This window comes from Hemibagrus wyckioides, linkage group LG03 (genome assembly GCF_019097595.1).
Source record: "Hemibagrus wyckioides isolate EC202008001 linkage group LG03, SWU_Hwy_1.0, whole genome shotgun sequence".
NCBI classification, from domain to species: Eukaryota; Metazoa; Chordata; class Actinopteri; order Siluriformes; family Bagridae; genus Hemibagrus; species Hemibagrus wyckioides.
The window spans coordinates 19,893,200-19,911,444 of NC_080712.1; the positions used below are offsets into that span (position 1 = coordinate 19,893,200).

General features: G+C 39.9%; 2 protein-coding genes across 2 annotated transcripts; one reads left to right on the top strand and one right to left on the bottom strand.

The window, feature by feature from the left end:
* Positions 1-1,043: 1,043 nt before the first annotated feature.
* ttl (tubulin tyrosine ligase) lies at positions 1,044-11,136 on the bottom strand. Its single transcript, XM_058386053.1, has 7 exons — positions 10,395-11,136; positions 9,391-9,469; positions 8,934-9,166; positions 8,027-8,162; positions 7,027-7,296; positions 5,564-5,707; positions 1,044-4,256 (listed from the first exon to the last, which is right to left on the bottom strand). The coding sequence occupies exons 1-7, from the start codon at positions 10,567-10,569 to the stop codon at positions 4,073-4,075; spliced, it is 1,221 nt and encodes a 406-aa protein (XP_058242036.1). The 5' UTR covers positions 10,570-11,136; the 3' UTR covers positions 1,044-4,072.
* Positions 11,137-12,464: 1,328 nt separating this feature from the next.
* On the top strand, positions 12,465-15,411 carry fignl1 (fidgetin-like 1). The gene is made up of 2 exons (XM_058386052.1): positions 12,465-12,603; positions 13,214-15,411. The coding sequence occupies exon 2, from the start codon at positions 13,222-13,224 to the stop codon at positions 15,223-15,225; it is 2,004 nt and encodes a 667-aa protein (XP_058242035.1). The 5' UTR covers positions 12,465-12,603; positions 13,214-13,221; the 3' UTR covers positions 15,226-15,411.
* Positions 15,412-18,245: the final 2,834 nt, after the last annotated feature.

Genomic DNA, 18,245 nt, shown 5'->3' on the forward strand with positions numbered 1-18,245 from the left:
TATTGGCAAAGGTTTTGGGACACCCCTCCAAGTCACTGAATTCAGGGGTTGTTTTCAGCCCCTTAGTTCCAGTGAAAGGAACTCTTAATGCTTCAGCATACCAAGACATTTTGGACAATTTCATGCTCCCAACTTTGTGGGAACAGTTTGGGGATGACCCCTTCCTGTTCCAACATGAATTTGTGAAAGCAAGGTCCATAAAGACATGGATGAGCGAGTTTGGTGTGGAGAAACTTGACCTGCACTGAATCCTAACCTCAACCTGACAGAACACCTTTGGGCTGAATTAGAGCGGAGACTCTGAGCCAGGTCTTCTTGTCCAACATCAGTGTCTGACCTCACAATTGTGCTTCTAGAAGAATGGTTAAAAACGCACTCCTAAACCTTGTGGAAAGCCTTCCTAGAAGATTTGAAGCTGTTATATCTGCAAAGGGCAGAACAACTCCATATTACATTCATGTGCATGTAAAGGCAGACATCCCAAAGTGTTTGGCAATGCGAATGGAACCGTACATTAAAAATAAGAGCAACACAAGAGTCTTTTGTGGTACCTCTAAAAAATTTGATTTTCTTTCCCTAACTTTTAGATCATGTAATTTAAATTTCATCAATAAGGATAGATTATTTTTTGGTATTAGCCAATAAATTATGGACTATATGTCCTGCAGTGGCAGGTTTTATGATTAATAATTGCCTTCTTTATCGATTGCTGTGTGTCTATTAGACATGGCAAGTAAATGATATTTCTGTTTTTTTGTATTTGAACATTAACATATAACATTTGCCTTGCTGCCTTTACAGCAGTAAGACTTTATATAGTGTTTTACAGCTAAACCACTGACTGTCTGTATTTTAATGTCACAGGCCTGCTACAGTCTGTTTATCTATTTCCACATAACTTTTTTGTGAAGTGTTTAGTTAAATAAAGCATTGTGAAAGTGGGCCCAGTTAAATAGAAATTTAATTGTATTGTTTATTTTTATTCTCTCTTGTATTTGTTTATGGTTCATTTATTTAAAGCTGTAAAAACTTAAACAGCAGGAAAAAATCCAACTCGTTTTATTTGACATGACCAACAAAGACATCACACGTACCATGCACAGCACATTATAAAAATAGAAAAACCGACACAAAAAAAAAATCATAAAGACAGTGTGGTGGTGTTATATACTCAAATACATATAATAGATTTCCTTTAATGCTAACTGTAGGAAACATTCAGGAGTGAAAGGAGAAGACCAGATGACCTTTTCTGGTGACAGGTGGGTTTACATGCTGAGCACAAATCTGGGGTTTACAGCTTTAATGTTGATCTCAGAGAAATGAGGTCAGAACATGACCTTTAAATTACTAAGGGGAACAAGATACAAAGCAGATGGATGAAAACAGAAAAGACCATGGTTAAATGATTTATAAAATAATGTAATGTAATGTAAATAGATAAAGTTTCCCCGTTTCAGCGTTAAACAAAAAACCCTGAACATTCCACAAATACTAGAGATCTTTACAAAAAGTTCAAAATGTTCAAAATAAATTACAGAAAACATTTCAATTCTCTTTGGTTAGAACTGATGAAATGTTGAAAGATTTTAGCTCAGCTTGAAGTGGGCAGCAAATTGATTTTAAGATTTATATTTCTATTAATCAAGTCTATTGCAAAGTGTCTAGTCCAGAAAGTGTACATTATAATAAATAACGACAGAAAAGTGACCATAAAAAAAAAAAACCTCAACAACCTCAGTGTGTCTTTTCAGAACATTTCAAAATTACGTTTAATAAGGCACCCTTTCTCTTTCAGCTAAAACGGGACTACAAATAAAAAAACTAATTACTGAAAATAATACTGTTACAGTATTTACACATTTTCACCCAAATATGTAGTGATCCATCACTAAAATGATGACTGTAGTAACTAAATTTTAGACACTATATGCAGCTTCCTTTTCTTCATGAAATGGTTATAACACATATTCTACACACACACACTTTCTCCTTCATAAAACCTTTTCAGGATCTACCACTACATGAGCATTCCTACTGCAGCATGCCCAGGGTCACGTCACACATATTTCTTCAAGCGCATCTCAGGAAATAAAAAGACTCTTATTTGACATGCTGCTTCATCTAAACCATGTCTTAAGGTTCAGTGATGTGTGTGTCTGATCATTTATAAAGGACACAGCAGAATCAGGAACTATTCATTGCAAACAAAGACAGGAGATGCATCCAACATACACACATAATGGCAGTCAAAGTGCAAAACACTAGTATGAGGGCCAATACAACTGACTGGGGAAAAATTAAACATGAATGAACCCAAGGGGAAGAGGATTACATATTGCAGTTGAGTTTATAATACAACATTAAACCCAAAGATTAATACTGAATTCTGAAGAGGTGTTGTAATGCTGAGCCTAAGGAAATGTTCCTAGATATGTATTTTAATATGTATATAAAACATAGCATTTTGCATGCATTTAATTGATCATGCAACATATTTGCAAATAAAATATTTAATTTAGCTTTAGTGAACTAAAAAGTGATATGAATGTGTGGAATATACACTATATTGCCAAAAGTTTTGGGATACCCCTCCAAGTCATTGAATTCAGGTGTTGGTTATCAGGGGTTGGGCTTGACCACTTAGTTCCAGTGAAAGGGACTCTTAATGCTTCAGCATACCAAGACATTTTGGACAATTTCATGCTCCCAACTTTGTGGGAACAGTTTGGGGATGACCCCTTCCTGTTCCAACATGACTGCACACCAGTACACAAAGCAAGGTCCATAAAGACATGGATGATCGAGTTTGGTGTGGAGGAAATTGACTGGTCTGCACAGAGTCCCGACCTCAACCTGATAGAACACCTTTGGGGTCCATTAAAGCACAGACTGCGAGCCAGACCTTCTCGTCCAACATCAGTTCCTGGCCTCACAAATGCGCTTCTAGAGGAATGGTCAAAAATTCCCATAAACACACTCCTAAACCTTGCGGAAAGCCTTCCCAGAAGAGCTGAAGCTGTTATAGCTGAAAAGGGTGGGCCAACTCCATATTACATTAATGTGCATGTAAAGGCAGATGTCCCAAAACGTTTGGCTATATGAATGGAACTGTACATTAAAAAAAACTTTTGGCAATATAGTGTAATTTAATTACTATGGCAAAATAACAAATTGATTGAGAAACACAAAAACAATGGTAATTAGTCGCCTGCTTTGCTAGACTTTATACTACAAAGTCTTTTGTACTAAAAAATCAGATTTGGTGGTGAAACAGATAACTGTATGTACAGTGGATGGTTGTATTGTAGTTATTAACATGGTTTCTGATCATGCTTGAAAATAGATAACAAAGTATATCAAAGACGTAAACACACACACGCACGGAAATATAGAGACCATACTTACAAAACATTAACGCTTTGCTGACATGCCTTGCTTCATGTACAGTGCCAAAACCTATAGCACATACTATAGGAGCAATAAGAAGTTTTTTTTAATGTCTAATGGGAAGTACAGTCACTTAAAAATACTGAACAACAGTGACTTAAGCTCTTACAAAAGCACAGAGTAGAATCTGCAACTGAATTAGGACTGAACTTTCAGTATATATAACATGGCGTTTCATGGAGTTTTATGGGTAATGCGTTGATGGAAACGTAAGGCACTAAAGTCACTGGAATTAAATTCCATAAACATCCTACTTTATATCAAGGTACCCAGAGAATTCTTACTGAAACTGCTGAAACTTTCCGTGTGTTATCTAGTATATACTTAATTAGCTTGTGTAAAGAATTGAAACTCAGGCATCCAGTCAGACTAAACAGCCCACCTCTAGTGCAAAAAAAGAAGCTGAAATGATAGGAGAAACACATACTGAACATGTGTCTATAGCGCAGACTTCTTGAGGCTGAAAGCGTAATGAACTGCTCCAGTCCTAAACTTCCCTGGTTTACATCTTACATTAAGGACGACAGACAGAAAGAGAATAGCATAGGTTGATATTTTCAAGAAAAATAGTTGCATGAAGTCTTTTATGAGGACATGGTTCCTCATTAATGCAGTATCATGCTTACAGTTTGATGAATGGGCCAAAGTGTTGAGGTGCTCTGAGTTTGGGTGAAGAGCAGGAGGTGGAGGAGAGAGAAGGAGAAGTGGAGAATGGTGGGGAGGCGGACAGGGCGTCTGCATTTAGTGAGAAGACGGTGGAAATGGCTACGTCCACAATGCCTTGGCACAGCTCCGGGTAGAGCTTCCTAAAGTGGAGAGAAGAAGAACTTTTCACAAGGCTGTCAACAGAACTAAATCACGTGATTCATGATTCACAATCTGTTTTCAACAGAACAGGATAAACATTATAAAAAGAAAGAAATCTGCACTCTAAAGGAGATCAGTTTCACATGGCATTTCCCATTCACATGGAATTTCTAATTTTACAATTTTTCTACAATTTGGTCACAGAATTCTGAGAAATGTGTGGACATACACTAGATAGCCAAATATTTGTTGACATCTGACCATCATACAAATATGTGCTTGCTGAACATTCAGTTCCAACGTGGGTCAGCCCTTTGTTAAAGGCGGAATGCCTCGAGCTTCTGAGAACAGGCACTCTCTCCACGTTTTCAGAGAAGGCCAGATGGTTTCCTCTTCATCACAGACCCTTCTGAATGATTCAACCCGTTACGATCAGGCATGTTTCCGTGATGGTTCACATTGAATTGTTATGAAAAAGGCACTTAATGGCAATTAATTTTGGGAATCAAAACTTTTAAAATAATTTTCAACGACAAACCCTCGACAGGCCAGTTAAGTTCTTCACACCAAACTCGCTCATCCATATCTTTATGGACCTTGCTTTGTGCACTCGTGCACAGGCATGTTGGAACAGGAAGGGGTCATCCCCAAACCATTCCTACAAAGTTGGGAGCATGAAATTGTCCAAAATGTCTTGGCATGCTGAAGCATTAAGAGTTCCTTTCACTGGAACTAAGGGGCCAAGCACAACCCCTGAATTCAAAGATTTGGAGGGGTGTCCCAAAACCTTTGGAAATATAGTGTGTGTGTATATAGTGTGTATGTGTAGGTAGGTAGGTAGGTAGGTAGGTAGGTAGGTAGATAGATAGATAGATAGATAGATAGATAGATAGATAGATAGATAGATAGATAGATAGATAGATAGATAGATAGATAGATAGATAGATAGATAGATAGATAGATAGATGAATGTGTGAATTTTCTCAGGCAGTCACAAAAGCTTTAGCGAAGCTAAAAGGTTTTTAGTGGGGCTGAGGTCAGGGCTCTTTCAGTCCACAATCTTGGCATTCTGGGCTCTTTGTTTCAATGAAGTATAATGCTCCAGCAAACAAAAACATTCTAGACAGTTGTGTGCTTCCAACTTTGTGGCAACAGTTTGGAGAAGAACCACATAGAGCTGTGATGGTCAGGTGTACATAAACATTTCACGGAAAGGAAGTCAGGTAGGCTCAAAGGTAATCAGAGAAATCATTTTTAGTTGATATATAGAGAGCAGATACTCTAAAATGCAGTGTAAAATACTGACTGTGCGCATGCAGGGGCTCCATTGATCTCAATTAGCCACACTTTAAAGTTCTCATCCAGCATGAAGTCAAAACCAAAAAGCTGGAAGCTCTGGTAGGACAGGTGCTTAGTGCTGATCGCTGGTTCAATACACGTGAGGCAGCTCCTGAGAAATAAGAAGATGTAGGTACCAAGAACTAAATATTGTGCAGTAATAGAGTACACATTTTGAATACCTTTAACAATTGTGAAATGGTGTTTACTTACAAAAACATACAGGTATTTATAGCAACATAATACACTATATTGCCAAAAGTATTCGCTCACCTGCCTTGACTCGCATATGAACTTAAGTGACATCCCATGGAGCATGGAATTGTCCAAAATGTCTTGGTATGCTGAAGCATTCAGAGTTCCTTTCACTGGAACTAAGGGGCCAAGCCCAGCTCCTGAAAAACAACCCCACACCATAATCCCCCCTCCACCAAACTTTACACTTGGCACAATGCAGTCAGACAAGTACCGTTCTCCTGGCAACCGCCAAACCCAGACTCGTCCATCAGATTGCCAGATGGAGAAGCACGATTCGATCCAGAGAACGCGTCTCCACTGCTCTAGAGTCCGGTGGCGGCGTGCTTTACACCACTGCATCCGACGCTTTGCATTGCACTTGGTGATGTATGGCTTGGATGCAGCTGCTCGGCCATGGAAACCCATTCCATGAAGCTCTCTGCGCACTGTTCTTGAGCTAATCTGAAGGCCACATGAAGTTTGGAGGTCTGTAGTGACCGACTCTGCAGAAAGTTGGCGACCTCTTCGCACTATGCGCCTCAGCATCCGCTGACCCCGCTCCGTCAGTTTACGTGGCCTACCACTTCGTGGCTGAGTTGCTGTCGTTCCCAAACACTTCCACGTTCTTATAATACAGCTGACAGTTGACTGTGGAATATTTAGGAGCGAGGAAATTTCACGACTGGATTTGTTGCACAGGTGGCATCCTATCACAGTTCCACGCTGGAATTCACTGAGCTCCTGAGAGCGACCCATTCTTTCACAAATGTTTGTAAAAACAGTCTGCATGCCTAGGTGCTTGATTTTATACACCTGTGGCCATGGAAGTGATTGGAACACCTGATTCTGATTATTTGGATGGGTGAGCGAATACTTTTGGCAATATAGTGTATGTACTAAAGACTTTAATATGATTATACAGTTACTGTAGCATGCTTATTAAAATAATAAATGCAAACTGATAATTAAGGTTGCATGGTTTAAGATATGGTTATTTTATCATTTGGAACATTTCGGATCAATTTTTTAATTTGTTATGGTGCTCATATGCCAGTTTTATGCTATGCTATGCTATACACGTTGTGAATTTCGTACAACACTTGAAAATATGCAGATGTAGGGAATTGTTTTATCACTTTCACACAGCTTAGTCAAAGAGATGATTGCAATGATAGTCTGCAATTTACGTCATACCTTATAATCTGCTTGATCTGAGGTAAGATGGATGTCTCCATGGAAATGTTGTGCTCGTTCAGAAGGTAGTGTCTGAACTCTTCGAAAAACATCTCATTGCCCTCCTCATAACGGCCGTAGTTCTGCGAGTGCTCCTTCTGGATGCAGTGATTGGTCAGGTGGCTGGTCATGTCCTCCAGGTCTGAGCTGTTGTACGGCTCTGAGGATGTCCTCAGCACTCCCTCACGGTACAGATAGATGTTGTACTGATGGTCTACAAGCACCCAGCTCCTTAACACAGAAGAGTAACACATCACATGTTAGGGCTGTCACTTTCTAACTGATTTTTGAACACCAGTTCAAACATGAGGAACAAAAAATTCACATTCAACAATAGTTTGCCCATGTGAATGTTAATGTGCAGCCTAAACACATTAGACAGAATTCAATTTTGTTGTTTAGCATCTGATCCAGCAGTGGGTGCCCTGAAAGTTTTGAGTGCCCCTTGATCCATCAGTAATTTAAGCTAATGATACGAAAATGGAAGCTAACAGCAAGCGGTGGAACTGCCTTGAACGGACAATTACGGCCCAAAATCATCTAAAAAGCAGCGTGTTGAAGTATTTTGGGTTCTACATAGCATATGGTAAAGGAAGGGTCAAAGATAGGGCTGTTTGTCGACTTCGTAAAAAACAGCTGTCTTAGACCTTAATATTCTGGCTCACCTACTGACTTACAACCTCAACGAGGCAGCAGAAAGTCAGGCAGAGGCACAGACGAGCAGAGTAGCGCCAAGCATACAACCTCATATGACTGCATATTATTTGGGGACGTTGTTTGGGGTATTAATAAAATTTGTTAGATCTTGATTTTTTTTTTTAAAAGAAAAAAGTTACAGCCCTATCACATGTTACAAACCATTGAGCTTGTTTCCTGCATTGGGCTTGAAATCCACAATGACTACACAGAGCCAAGACAACACAATACAATTACAATACAATTCAAGAGGTTCTATTTGTACCTTATATCAAATTTGCGATGACCAGGTTCCAACAGCAGTGGTCGCTCCAGATACTTCTGAATGACATGAACTTGTCCCTGATTATCAATAAACTCGAGCAACTGGTTTGCATCCTGAGATATCAAGATTCCAGCCCCTAATAAAAACAAAGATCTTAGTAAATAATGATTCACACTGGCACTCCATTTAAGCAGCAAAAAAGTCAAAATGAACTTTGATACATAATTTGTAAAACATTCGCAAATACATTTTTAAAAGATGTAATTAAGATATCTAATTTAAAGCCTAATGGAATTGCCAAGTATTTGGAAAGATAAAAGAAAATACACCAATCAGCCATAACATTATGAGCAGTGAGAGGAAGTGAATAGCACTGATGATCTCCTCATCATGGCACCTGTTAGTGGGTGGGATATATTAGGCAGCAAGTGAACATTTTGTCCTCAAAGTTGATGTGTTAGAAGCAGGAAAAATGGGCAAGCGTAAGGATTTGAGCGAGTTTGACAAGGGCCATATTGTGATGGCTAGACAACTGGATCAGACCATCTCCATAACTGCAGTTCTTGTGCCGTGTTCCCTGTCTGCAGTGGTCAGTATCTATCAAAAGTGGTCCAAGGAAGGAACAGTGGTGAACCGCCGACAGAGTTATGGGCGGCCAAGGCTCAGTGAAGCACGTGGGGATCCGATCCAACAGACGAGCTACTGTTGATCAAATTGCTGAAGAAGTTAATGCTGGTTCTGATAGAAAGGTGTCAGAATACACAGTGCATGATGGGTCAGGGCCGTTTTGGCAGCAAAATGGGGACCAACACAATATTAGGCAGGTGGTCATAATGTTATGCCTGTTCAAGTTAGAAATGCTTCTGTTTTGAGAGCTGTGAATAGACTTTTTTTAATCTTTTCTCACCTTTTGCTCCAGCTGATGATTTTGCAATCCAGACTGTTCCCTCCCCATTGTCCTTTTTGGTGTTATATGAGACAAGAAAGACCTCACGCTCATCCGTCTTTGGGTTGTTCTTCAGATGGCTGATGCCGTTGGTTGCAGGAGCCACTGGAGTGTTGAGATTGGTTGGATAAATGATGTATGATTCAGGGAACCAGTTACAAGAGTCTTTCAGCTCTGGACTAGTCTTTATTAACCTGCAAATAAAAAGAAGGAAAAAAAAAGATGATGGCCAGTGAAACAAATCTGAGATGTACCTCAAATACAGTGTACAGTGTTTGTAGAAATATTATAAACTGAGAGCAGTGGATCCATTCTCAGTTATTTGATCGTGTTTATAGTGAAAATGAATTGAATGCAGAAAGAACAAAAATAATTTGAAAAAATATAATAAAATAAAAGTTTAAGAATGAATGCGTACTTGACCAGAGATGCTTTACGACACAGCTTGTCTGCTCCTCTATAATAGTTGACCAACTGCATCAGACCTGGTTCATGGCCTGTGAGAGACACACACTGGGAATTATTTTGGGAGAGCCACACAAACTTTTCTAAACTTCTGAACACCATTTTGCTGAAAAATTATACACATCTGTCATTAACCTGTGCTGTGGAGTTGGACAAGATAATGTCAGAGGTCATCCTGTTAAAGATGCTTAATGTAAATGGAGTTGAAAGGAGCTGGATTTTTACAGACCGTTAAAGACAAGTTGGAGAGCATCATGATAATGCATGATGCATATCCATGAAATGGATATGGCCTTTTTGGCAGTGAGCATAGTCTGATGGACCAGACTATTAGTGAGTATCAGGGCTGATAGTAAATCTGGGCTAGCATTAAGTACTGGATTGTTATTGAAGAAGGTCTGACATTTTTCTGATGCAACCCACTGAAGTCATTTGTGGCTGTTATTTTTACTCACACAACATGAAGCATGGACGTAAATATATATGATGCATTTTACATCCATCATGATTACTCAGCAAGAAAAAAAAATTGCAAATGGTTATTTCAGTTACAGAAGAGCACGTATCATCAGATCATATCAGCAAAAGATGACCATAAGAGTACTGGCAAGGACACTTGATCAACAATGGACTGGTGCATACAGATAGAATAGAAATTATGCTACAAATTTTTGTCTGTGAGGGTCCATAGTTCTCTAGCTCCCTAAAACATGCAAGTAGGCAGATATGCATCTCTAAATTGCCCTTAGGTGTAAATGAAAGTGTGCACTGTGCCCAGGGATGGGCTGCAGTCTCATTCAGGGTGAACTCCTGCCTCATACCCAGTGTTCCTGGGATAGACTCCAGATCCTCTGTGACCCTGACCAGGAAAATGTGTTTAGCACTAAAAGAATAAATAAAGTGAGTACACTTTAATCATTAGCATGCAACACACACACACACACACACACTCCTTACCTAGGCGCCCAAAGGGAAGGCGGTTCCGCTCTCCGAGCATCAGGTTAAATCGCGGATTGTCCTTTTTCAGTCGTTTCCATTTTCCAGTAGAGATGAGGATTCTTGAGACTTCAGCATACACGCTGCTGTTGTCATCTCTTAAAACAAACGTGTACATGAGTGTAGGGTTGCTCATAACAGCCTGCTATAACACACACACACACACACACACAGCAGACAGAGTAACGGTGTCCTGTCCGGCCTTTACACACGCGCGCACACACACCGGACACTTAGCGCGCTAGCTAAAACACCAGCTAATGTTATCTGTCTCGCCGCAAAGTATCTTGACCCTGGTGTTTCATGGCTTCTTTGGGAAAACAATAAACTTTTTTTGCCCTCCTAGCAAACTAAACGTACGTCTCTCCTGAGTAGTCAGGATTTATTCTGAATAAATGCTCGCTCCCGTGGAAGGTTCTTTTCTTTCAGCGGCGGTGCATCCTGACTGTCTGGGTGTGACTCCGCTGCTCTGCCCTAGCCGTGCATTTAAAGCTAATGTTGTGGGATATAGCTAGCAAACTAGCTCTCGTGTAATGTTCCACTGATTGTCCACGGATTTGAAATACAATACGAAGTATAAATGCAATTTCTGAGGTCAGATAAATTTCCAGGCATTAGTCGAGCAAATGTTCTGTTCCCGTATAACAGTCCAGACATCACCGGCACTTCTTTATCCCATCTCAACTGTCAGGATGTGCCGAGGGGGTTGCCAGGTCTCATATAACTAAACAAATAATTCCTCATTAGCTCTTAAACCATGCAGAAAGGCTCAAAATCTGCCCTTTCACTGGACAAACACAGCTTTAATGCAGGACACCACACACTAAAGAATATATATTCGTTTTCACACATGAATTCAATGATTTGCCAATATATATATATATATATATATATATATATATATATATATATATATATATATTGGCAAATCATTGAATTAATGTGTTGTTTTTCAGTGAAAAGAACTCTTAATGCTTCAGCATCCCAAGACATTTTAGACAATTTCATGCTCCCAACTTTGTGGGAACAGTTTGGGGATGACCCCTTCCTGTTCCAACATGACTGCACACCAGTGCACAAAGCAAGGTCCATAAAGACATGGATGAGTCCTGACCTCAACCTGATAGAACACCTTTGGGATGAATTAGAGTGGAGACTGTGAGCCAAGTCTTCTTGTCCAACATCAGTGCCTGACCTCACAAATGCGCTATTAGAGGAATGGTCAAAAATTCCCATAAACACACTCCTAAACCTTGTGGGAAGCCTTCCCAGAAGAGTTGAAGCTGTTATAGCTATAAAGGGCAGGACAACTCCATATTACATTCATATGCATGTAAAGGCAGACATCCCAGTTTTGGCCAAGTTATGAGCATGAAATTGTCCAAGAGAGAGATTTTGTATTTTAAAATATTTTATTTATTGTATATGAACTGGCAACAGTTCAGTGTCTAACACTGTAACTCTTGTTATTGTATAGTAAGCATGAAGAATACTTTAAAAATTCATTATAAATAAACGATAATAATAAAATAAATTGTATTAAAAAGATAAAATTGTATTAGGATTATTGAGGGACATGTATGTGTGTTTGAGATGATTTTGTAAGTAAATAATTTCCTTGTGTTTTCCACAGACCAAAAGAACAACATTAATTAAATAACACGAAGAAGGGATTACAAAGGATTTGGCAGCACTGATATGGGAAAACTGTGACGTAGAACCACAGGCACGGGCCACGCGCGCCGCTTGGGTTTCTGGTTATTGTAGTTAACTTTTAGTTTCTTTCCTATAACGATAAGTGTGACCACACGGTGGCAGCATAGATCAAATAAAGCTCACTTCAGCAGGCAGGCTGTCTTATCGGCAAACAACTAATGTTTTTTTTTATTCCCCAACCATTTTCTGGCATAAGCCTCATTCTCCAATCTGATTGGCCAGTAATATACACTCTCTGTTCGTTCATTGGTCCGCGCTACTAACGCAGTCGATGAGACTTGTCTGAATACGGGTGGGATTTTAAAATGTTTTGAAGGCGGCGGGAAAGTTGTGTGTTGTGTAAGGGGTTTATACATGGGGTGTATGATGCTTTAAACTATTATCCATCCATATCGTAGCTATACGTTGTTAAGTTATCTGAAAATAATAGCAAAATAATTTCATAACGCCAGAGGTAAGTTGTATCTGATGGAATAGTGTCAAGTGTATTTATTCACTCGAACCGAAGATGCTGTTTAGCTGTTGAGCTAGCTCCCTATTAGCTTCATAGTGCATTAGCGTAGGCTTCACAGTGTTCAGCTCTCAGCAAACTAGGACACTTTTTTCCAGCTAAAACACCCACTTTAAAATTGATCTTTACTTCAACTTTTCAGATCAGTCCTTTCATATTTTATTCACACTTGGGTTATCAGGATTTTGAGCATGTAATGGTCACCTTTGTTGTATTTAAATCACTAACTTGGCTACTACAGAAGTCAGAAGTGGGTGATTTACACGATCTGATGTAAAGTAAAACTGTTTTCGTTAAATAATGACCCGTGGGAAGTGATTATAGGAAATGATGTCCTTTTGGATAGCTCAGCTCAAAGTCAGTTAAAGTAATGACTTAATCCAAAACCAAAACTGAATATGTGATTTAGAAACACTCCAAGTGTATTTTTATGAATATGTTGTGTCATCATAATTTACTGTCCCTGGTTGCTGAAACACCCTTAGTAATACAGCAAGGCACTCGGTTAACTGCATCATATTTTAACTGAAAGTGTGGCCACTTTTTTTCACAGACTGAAGCATGAGCAGTGCACACCTGGACGAGTGGCAGAGGAGGTCCTTTGACATTTCATCTGGCACATATACACCTGAACAGACGGCTGACGCTTATCGGGCACACATTCTGTCCATTCAGTATGCATGGGCGAATGCCGAGCTCTCTCCAGCCGGAGCTGCCAGCCTGTTCAGGACCTACACTGAGCGCTACGCTGCAGTCCTGGACTCAGATGACCAGCGCACAGGGCTGAATAACTACGCTGACAGTGCCCTGCACCTGGCTCGCAATCAGAGAAACCACAGCGACAAATGGGAGTCGTCATTAACGGTCGAAAATGTGTTCAGCCTGCCGTGCGTGCAGAAGATGATGCAGAGTAGGGGGGACAACGACAGCAGCGTCCCTGTGGATCCAGCAGATGCTGACATTATTGTTGGTGGGGAAATGAGTCAGAGCCATGGCAAAGGTATGATTGATACTAGTGCTGCTAGTGGATGTAAATCTGGGCATCCTTCAACCTGGCCTATGCGACAAATCAGTGCTGTGGTAGAGAGAACAGCCGGCAACCTGTCCAGTGGTGCTGCAGAGAGGACTAGAAGCAAAGATACTAATCTTCCTTCCAACAGTAATGCCCCTAGTGTCTCAGCAGGGGTAACTCCAGTATTGGCTCATAACCCGTGTAATTCCCCTGCCAAACCTGGCTGTTTTCCTTATTCAAGTTTTGCTAGCACAAATTTATCCAGTGCAAACAATTACCATTCAGTGTTCTCCTCCTCCACAAATCCATCTAAGAGGAAGAATGTCTACAGTTCAGGAACTGAAAGCAACAGAACCTCATTCCTGCCACAGGGAAGTCATGAAGGTAGAGATAGTGCACGGAGAAGAGAGGAGTTTCCTGGTAATAACTTTAAAACAGCAAGAGAGCAGCTTATTGTTGACCAGCAGAAAAAACACTCCCATCAGAGCCAGAGGGGTCCATCAGCTACTGTTAGTACAATAACCAAAAAATCTCTGGGGGCAAACAGGTCACGGGGGGCCTTCTCCAAATTTGTCTCACCAATGCCCAGGCAAGAGGAGGAAAGCAGAACCAGGGATGACCCAACGCAAGACACTCAGCCTATTGACGAACGACTGAAGAACTTTGAACCCAAAATTATTGAACTGATTATGAGTGAAATTATGGACCATGGCCCACCCGTGGCTTGGGAGGATATTGCTGGCCTTGAGTTTGCTAAAGCTACCATCAAGGAAATAGTAGTGTGGCCCATGCTCAGGCCTGACATTTTTACAGGTCTCAGAGGTCCACCTAAGGGAATTCTCTTGTTTGGCCCTCCAGGTACTGGGAAAACACTCATCGGGAAGTGCATAGCCTGTCAGTCTGGTGCTACTTTTTTCAGCATTAGTGCTTCATCACTTACCTCTAAGTGGGTGGGAGAAGGAGAGAAGATGGTTAGAGCTCTTTTTGCCATCGCCCGGTGCCATCAACCAGCTGTCATTTTTATCGATGAGATTGACTCCCTGCTTTCTCAGCGTACGGATGGTGAGCATGACTCATCTCGCCGGATTAAGACGGAGTTTCTTGTCCAGCTTGATGGAGCTGCAACCTCATCTGAGGATCGAATATTGGTGGTCGGGGCCACCAATCGACCACAGGAAATCGATGAAGCAGCACGGCGTCGCCTGGCCAAGCGACTCTACATCCCACTTCCAGAGGCTGCCGCTCGTCAGCAAATAGTAACCAAACTAATGTCACAGGAGAAGAGCCAGTTGGAAAGTGATGAACTTGAGAAAGTGGTGTCAAGTACAGAGGGTTTCTCAGGGGCTGATATGACGCAACTGTGCCGTGAAGCAGCACTTGGCCCAATCCGCAGCATCCAGCTGAGTGACATTGCCACCATCACACCCGAGCAGGTGCGACCTATACTATACTGTGACTTCCAGGAGGCTCTTAAGACTGTACGGCCAAGTGTTTCAAAGAAAGATCTAGAACTCTATGAAAACTGGAACATGACTTTTGGCTGTGGAAGATAATCACTAAGTCTTAATTTGTGCTGTGGTTTTGTGTGTTGAGTATTTCTGTATGGAGAATTGAATGGTAACGTTCTTGAAAGATATGTGCTGTTTGCTTTAACATAAACAGGCAAGTGAAACTGTTGACTTCCTATGTTTTGATTTTGAAAAACATTTGGTTCTGGAAAATGTTAAATAAATATATATTTTTTTTGGGCTTGGACTTTTTCTGTGTTTTTTTCCAACATTAACCTTAATTTGTTATTAACATTAAAATACATTTGCTTTTTGAACCCTCTTATTCCATTTTGCAGTAATAATATGTACTTCATAATAAAATGTCTAGTTACTTCATAGTAAGTTTGCCTAAATGTCAAATCTATTTCTCAGTAGGATATTGCTCAAAAATAACAAGAAAAAACATATGGCGAGTGTCAGTTCTGTGGGCAGAAACACCTTGTTGATTAGAGAGCTTAAAGGAAATTGGCAAGAATAGTTTAATAGGAAGGGTACGGTAACTCAATTAATTCCAATTCTCAATTAAAGCTTAAGTTAAAGATTAAATCTAAAATAGATTCTACTCCTGCCCGCAAAGAAATGGCAGTGATGGCCACAGGTTCACCAAATCAATCACCAGATCTGTCCCTATTAGACCTCTGGGATGTTGTAGAAAGGGAGAGTGGCCAGTGAGTGTATTTATAAAATCAATTTTTAAGAGGCTTCATCTTACTTGATTGCAGAACTACTTTATGTTCATTTGAAGTCAATGACTGGGATTACTCCCAGTAGGCCTTATTTGCTGCTCCCTAGTAGCCTACATCAACCATTCTGCATGGTTTGAGTCCACTGAATGTTCCATGCATTAACACAATTTAAATGACATAGGTTGTGGAAGTTAAGAGTTATGCAACTTTGTCTGTTTCTGAAGTGTGATTAAAGTTACAGATCATCCTGTCACACTTCCTCAGGATTAACCATTGCCACCATGGATTGTTTGAATCATCTGTGGGTTTGATGAGAACAGAATGTTGGCTCTGGTTCTGCTGTATTAAAAGAAACATTGAGAATTTTCTTTAAATTTAATAAAGATATAATGGCTCCCCAACTGTTTACTGTATTTTAACTTAACCTCACCTGTAAGGCTCTAAAACAGTCCTGAAAGCCTGGAGTTGGTCGTCACAGCACTTACACTTGGTCACAGTTTTACAAAGGTTCACTTCCCTTACAGTTGTACACAGTGACTGTTTTCAGGTTCACCTGCTATATGTAGGTAAAGAGTTACTAACGCTGGCATGGTAGTGGCATGTTAGGGTGTGTGTTTCTGAGGGAAAAGTATGCTAGTAATTTTCATAACGTCTAGCTGTGTGTCACATACACATCGGGTTTTCTGGACTCGTTTTGAGAACCGCTGATATAAAGTGTTAAATCTAGCGGCAACGTTTTCGTGGTAATACAGAGGAAATGTGCCAAGTTCAACCTAAAAGGGAACAAGGAGCTCTGCCTCTGCTGTTTCCATTAGTGTACATTATCCAATGGAGAACCATAGTGCTGACCTCTTCACCTCTCATGTTTACTGAACTACTTTAATCACTGGCACTACTTTTCATTTCGCTTTGCCGTTCAGCTCAGGGCTAAATCTCCTTTTTCTCTGCATGTATGTGGATCTAGTTAGGGAAGTTGGGCAATGTTACAGGCATTCTGGTCTCATGATAAGACTAACCCACAGACTAACTCTTGCACTGCTCTTCCTGTTCTGGATTTGGCCATGTGGTCTGATGCTACATTTGGGGAATCGGAGAAAAATGATTTTGCAGTGGATGGGGTTATGAGGATGATATTATCACTATTGTTCACCCTCTATGCTTACAGTTTCCTTATCCTAGTCATGAGGATCAAATGTTTTGTGTTTTTCCTTGCCTAACACACACCTGAGAGAGTATATTAGCTTGTGCTTAATAAACAGAATAAAATTTGTAAAAGATTAGGGAAAACTTATAAACATGCCGAGCGTTGGTTTTCCAAACCCGGCTTTGGGAGACCAATGTTTTGTGGTGGAGTCTGTTTAAGAGAAAGTGTTATTTTCTGCTAAATGCTTGTGAATGTTGTTTCTGCTTCATTACTTGGTTTAAGGTATAGTGGGAATTTGAGCTGTTACAGATGTCTGAGGATGTTGCATTGCTTATTAGCTCATTGGTGTTTGCACAAGCACTGCTAAAGAAATCCTAGACTGTTCTAATTATGACCAGCAGAGTTCTTTCATTTATATAATGGACTGTGTACAAATTAATTTACTGACTGATCAGCTTTTGTTTTTTTTTTTGTTTTTTTCTTTTGCTTTTTATTTCAGCCAAAATATTGCCAAATAATATTAAGTAAAATGATATATTTTATTATTTACTTTAGTTTTATTTCCTAGTTTTCTGTAAATAGGACTGTAGAGGGAATGGAAATGTCCTGAAATATCCTGTGTGTGTAAGACATATACTGTTTTTGGAAAAGAAGCTATTCATAGTAATATGTGTAGTTCCTGAAATCATGAGACATATACGAAGTCCAGATTTGTCCCATCTCCTCCTACTCTCTTGAATATCACTGATATTCTGTAAAAAAATAAAAAGTCAATTTTTACATAAACCCACCACTTAAAATTCATACAAATAATTTGCACCAACTCATTTAAATTTATTTAGCCTTTCTGTTTTACTGTGAAACTTTTTTAGGATTGAGTTTTGTGTGAGAAAATTTGGTGGTTTATATTTGGAATATCCATAGCCTTATCTGACCTTCTAACTAAAGGAAATGCCCACATGCATGATGTATTCATAGTTAACCAGAATTTCTGGAAATATTCATTAAGTGGTTACTCATTCCGAGATGACAGGCAGCTGTAGGTTTCTGAACTTTTTCAGGTTTCAGAGGTCTAGTCAAGTTTTGTTGTATAAATGAGCAAATCAAGATTTGATTAAATGGAACTTAAATCAAGGATAGCTTTTCAGCCTTGTGACTGTTATCTTGTTCTTATGTTGCCCTATAGGTTCAGT

Excerpts from the sequence above, each read along its gene's own strand:
- fignl1 (XM_058386052.1), top strand. The coding sequence starts at position 13,222 with ATGAGCAGTGCACACCTGGACGAGTGGCAGAGGAGGTCCTTTGACATT.
- ttl (XM_058386053.1), bottom strand. The coding sequence starts at position 10,569 with ATGAGCAACCCTACACTCATGTACACGTTTGTTTTAAGAGATGACAAC. Across the intron at positions 9,167-9,390 it reads CGTAAAGCATCTCTGGTCAA|GTTAATAAAGACTAGTCCAG; the intron begins GTACGCATTCAT and ends TTTTATTTGCAG. Across the intron at positions 7,297-8,026 it reads CATCGCAAATTTGATATAAG|GAGCTGGGTGCTTGTAGACC; the intron begins GTACAAATAGAA and ends TTCTGTGTTAAG.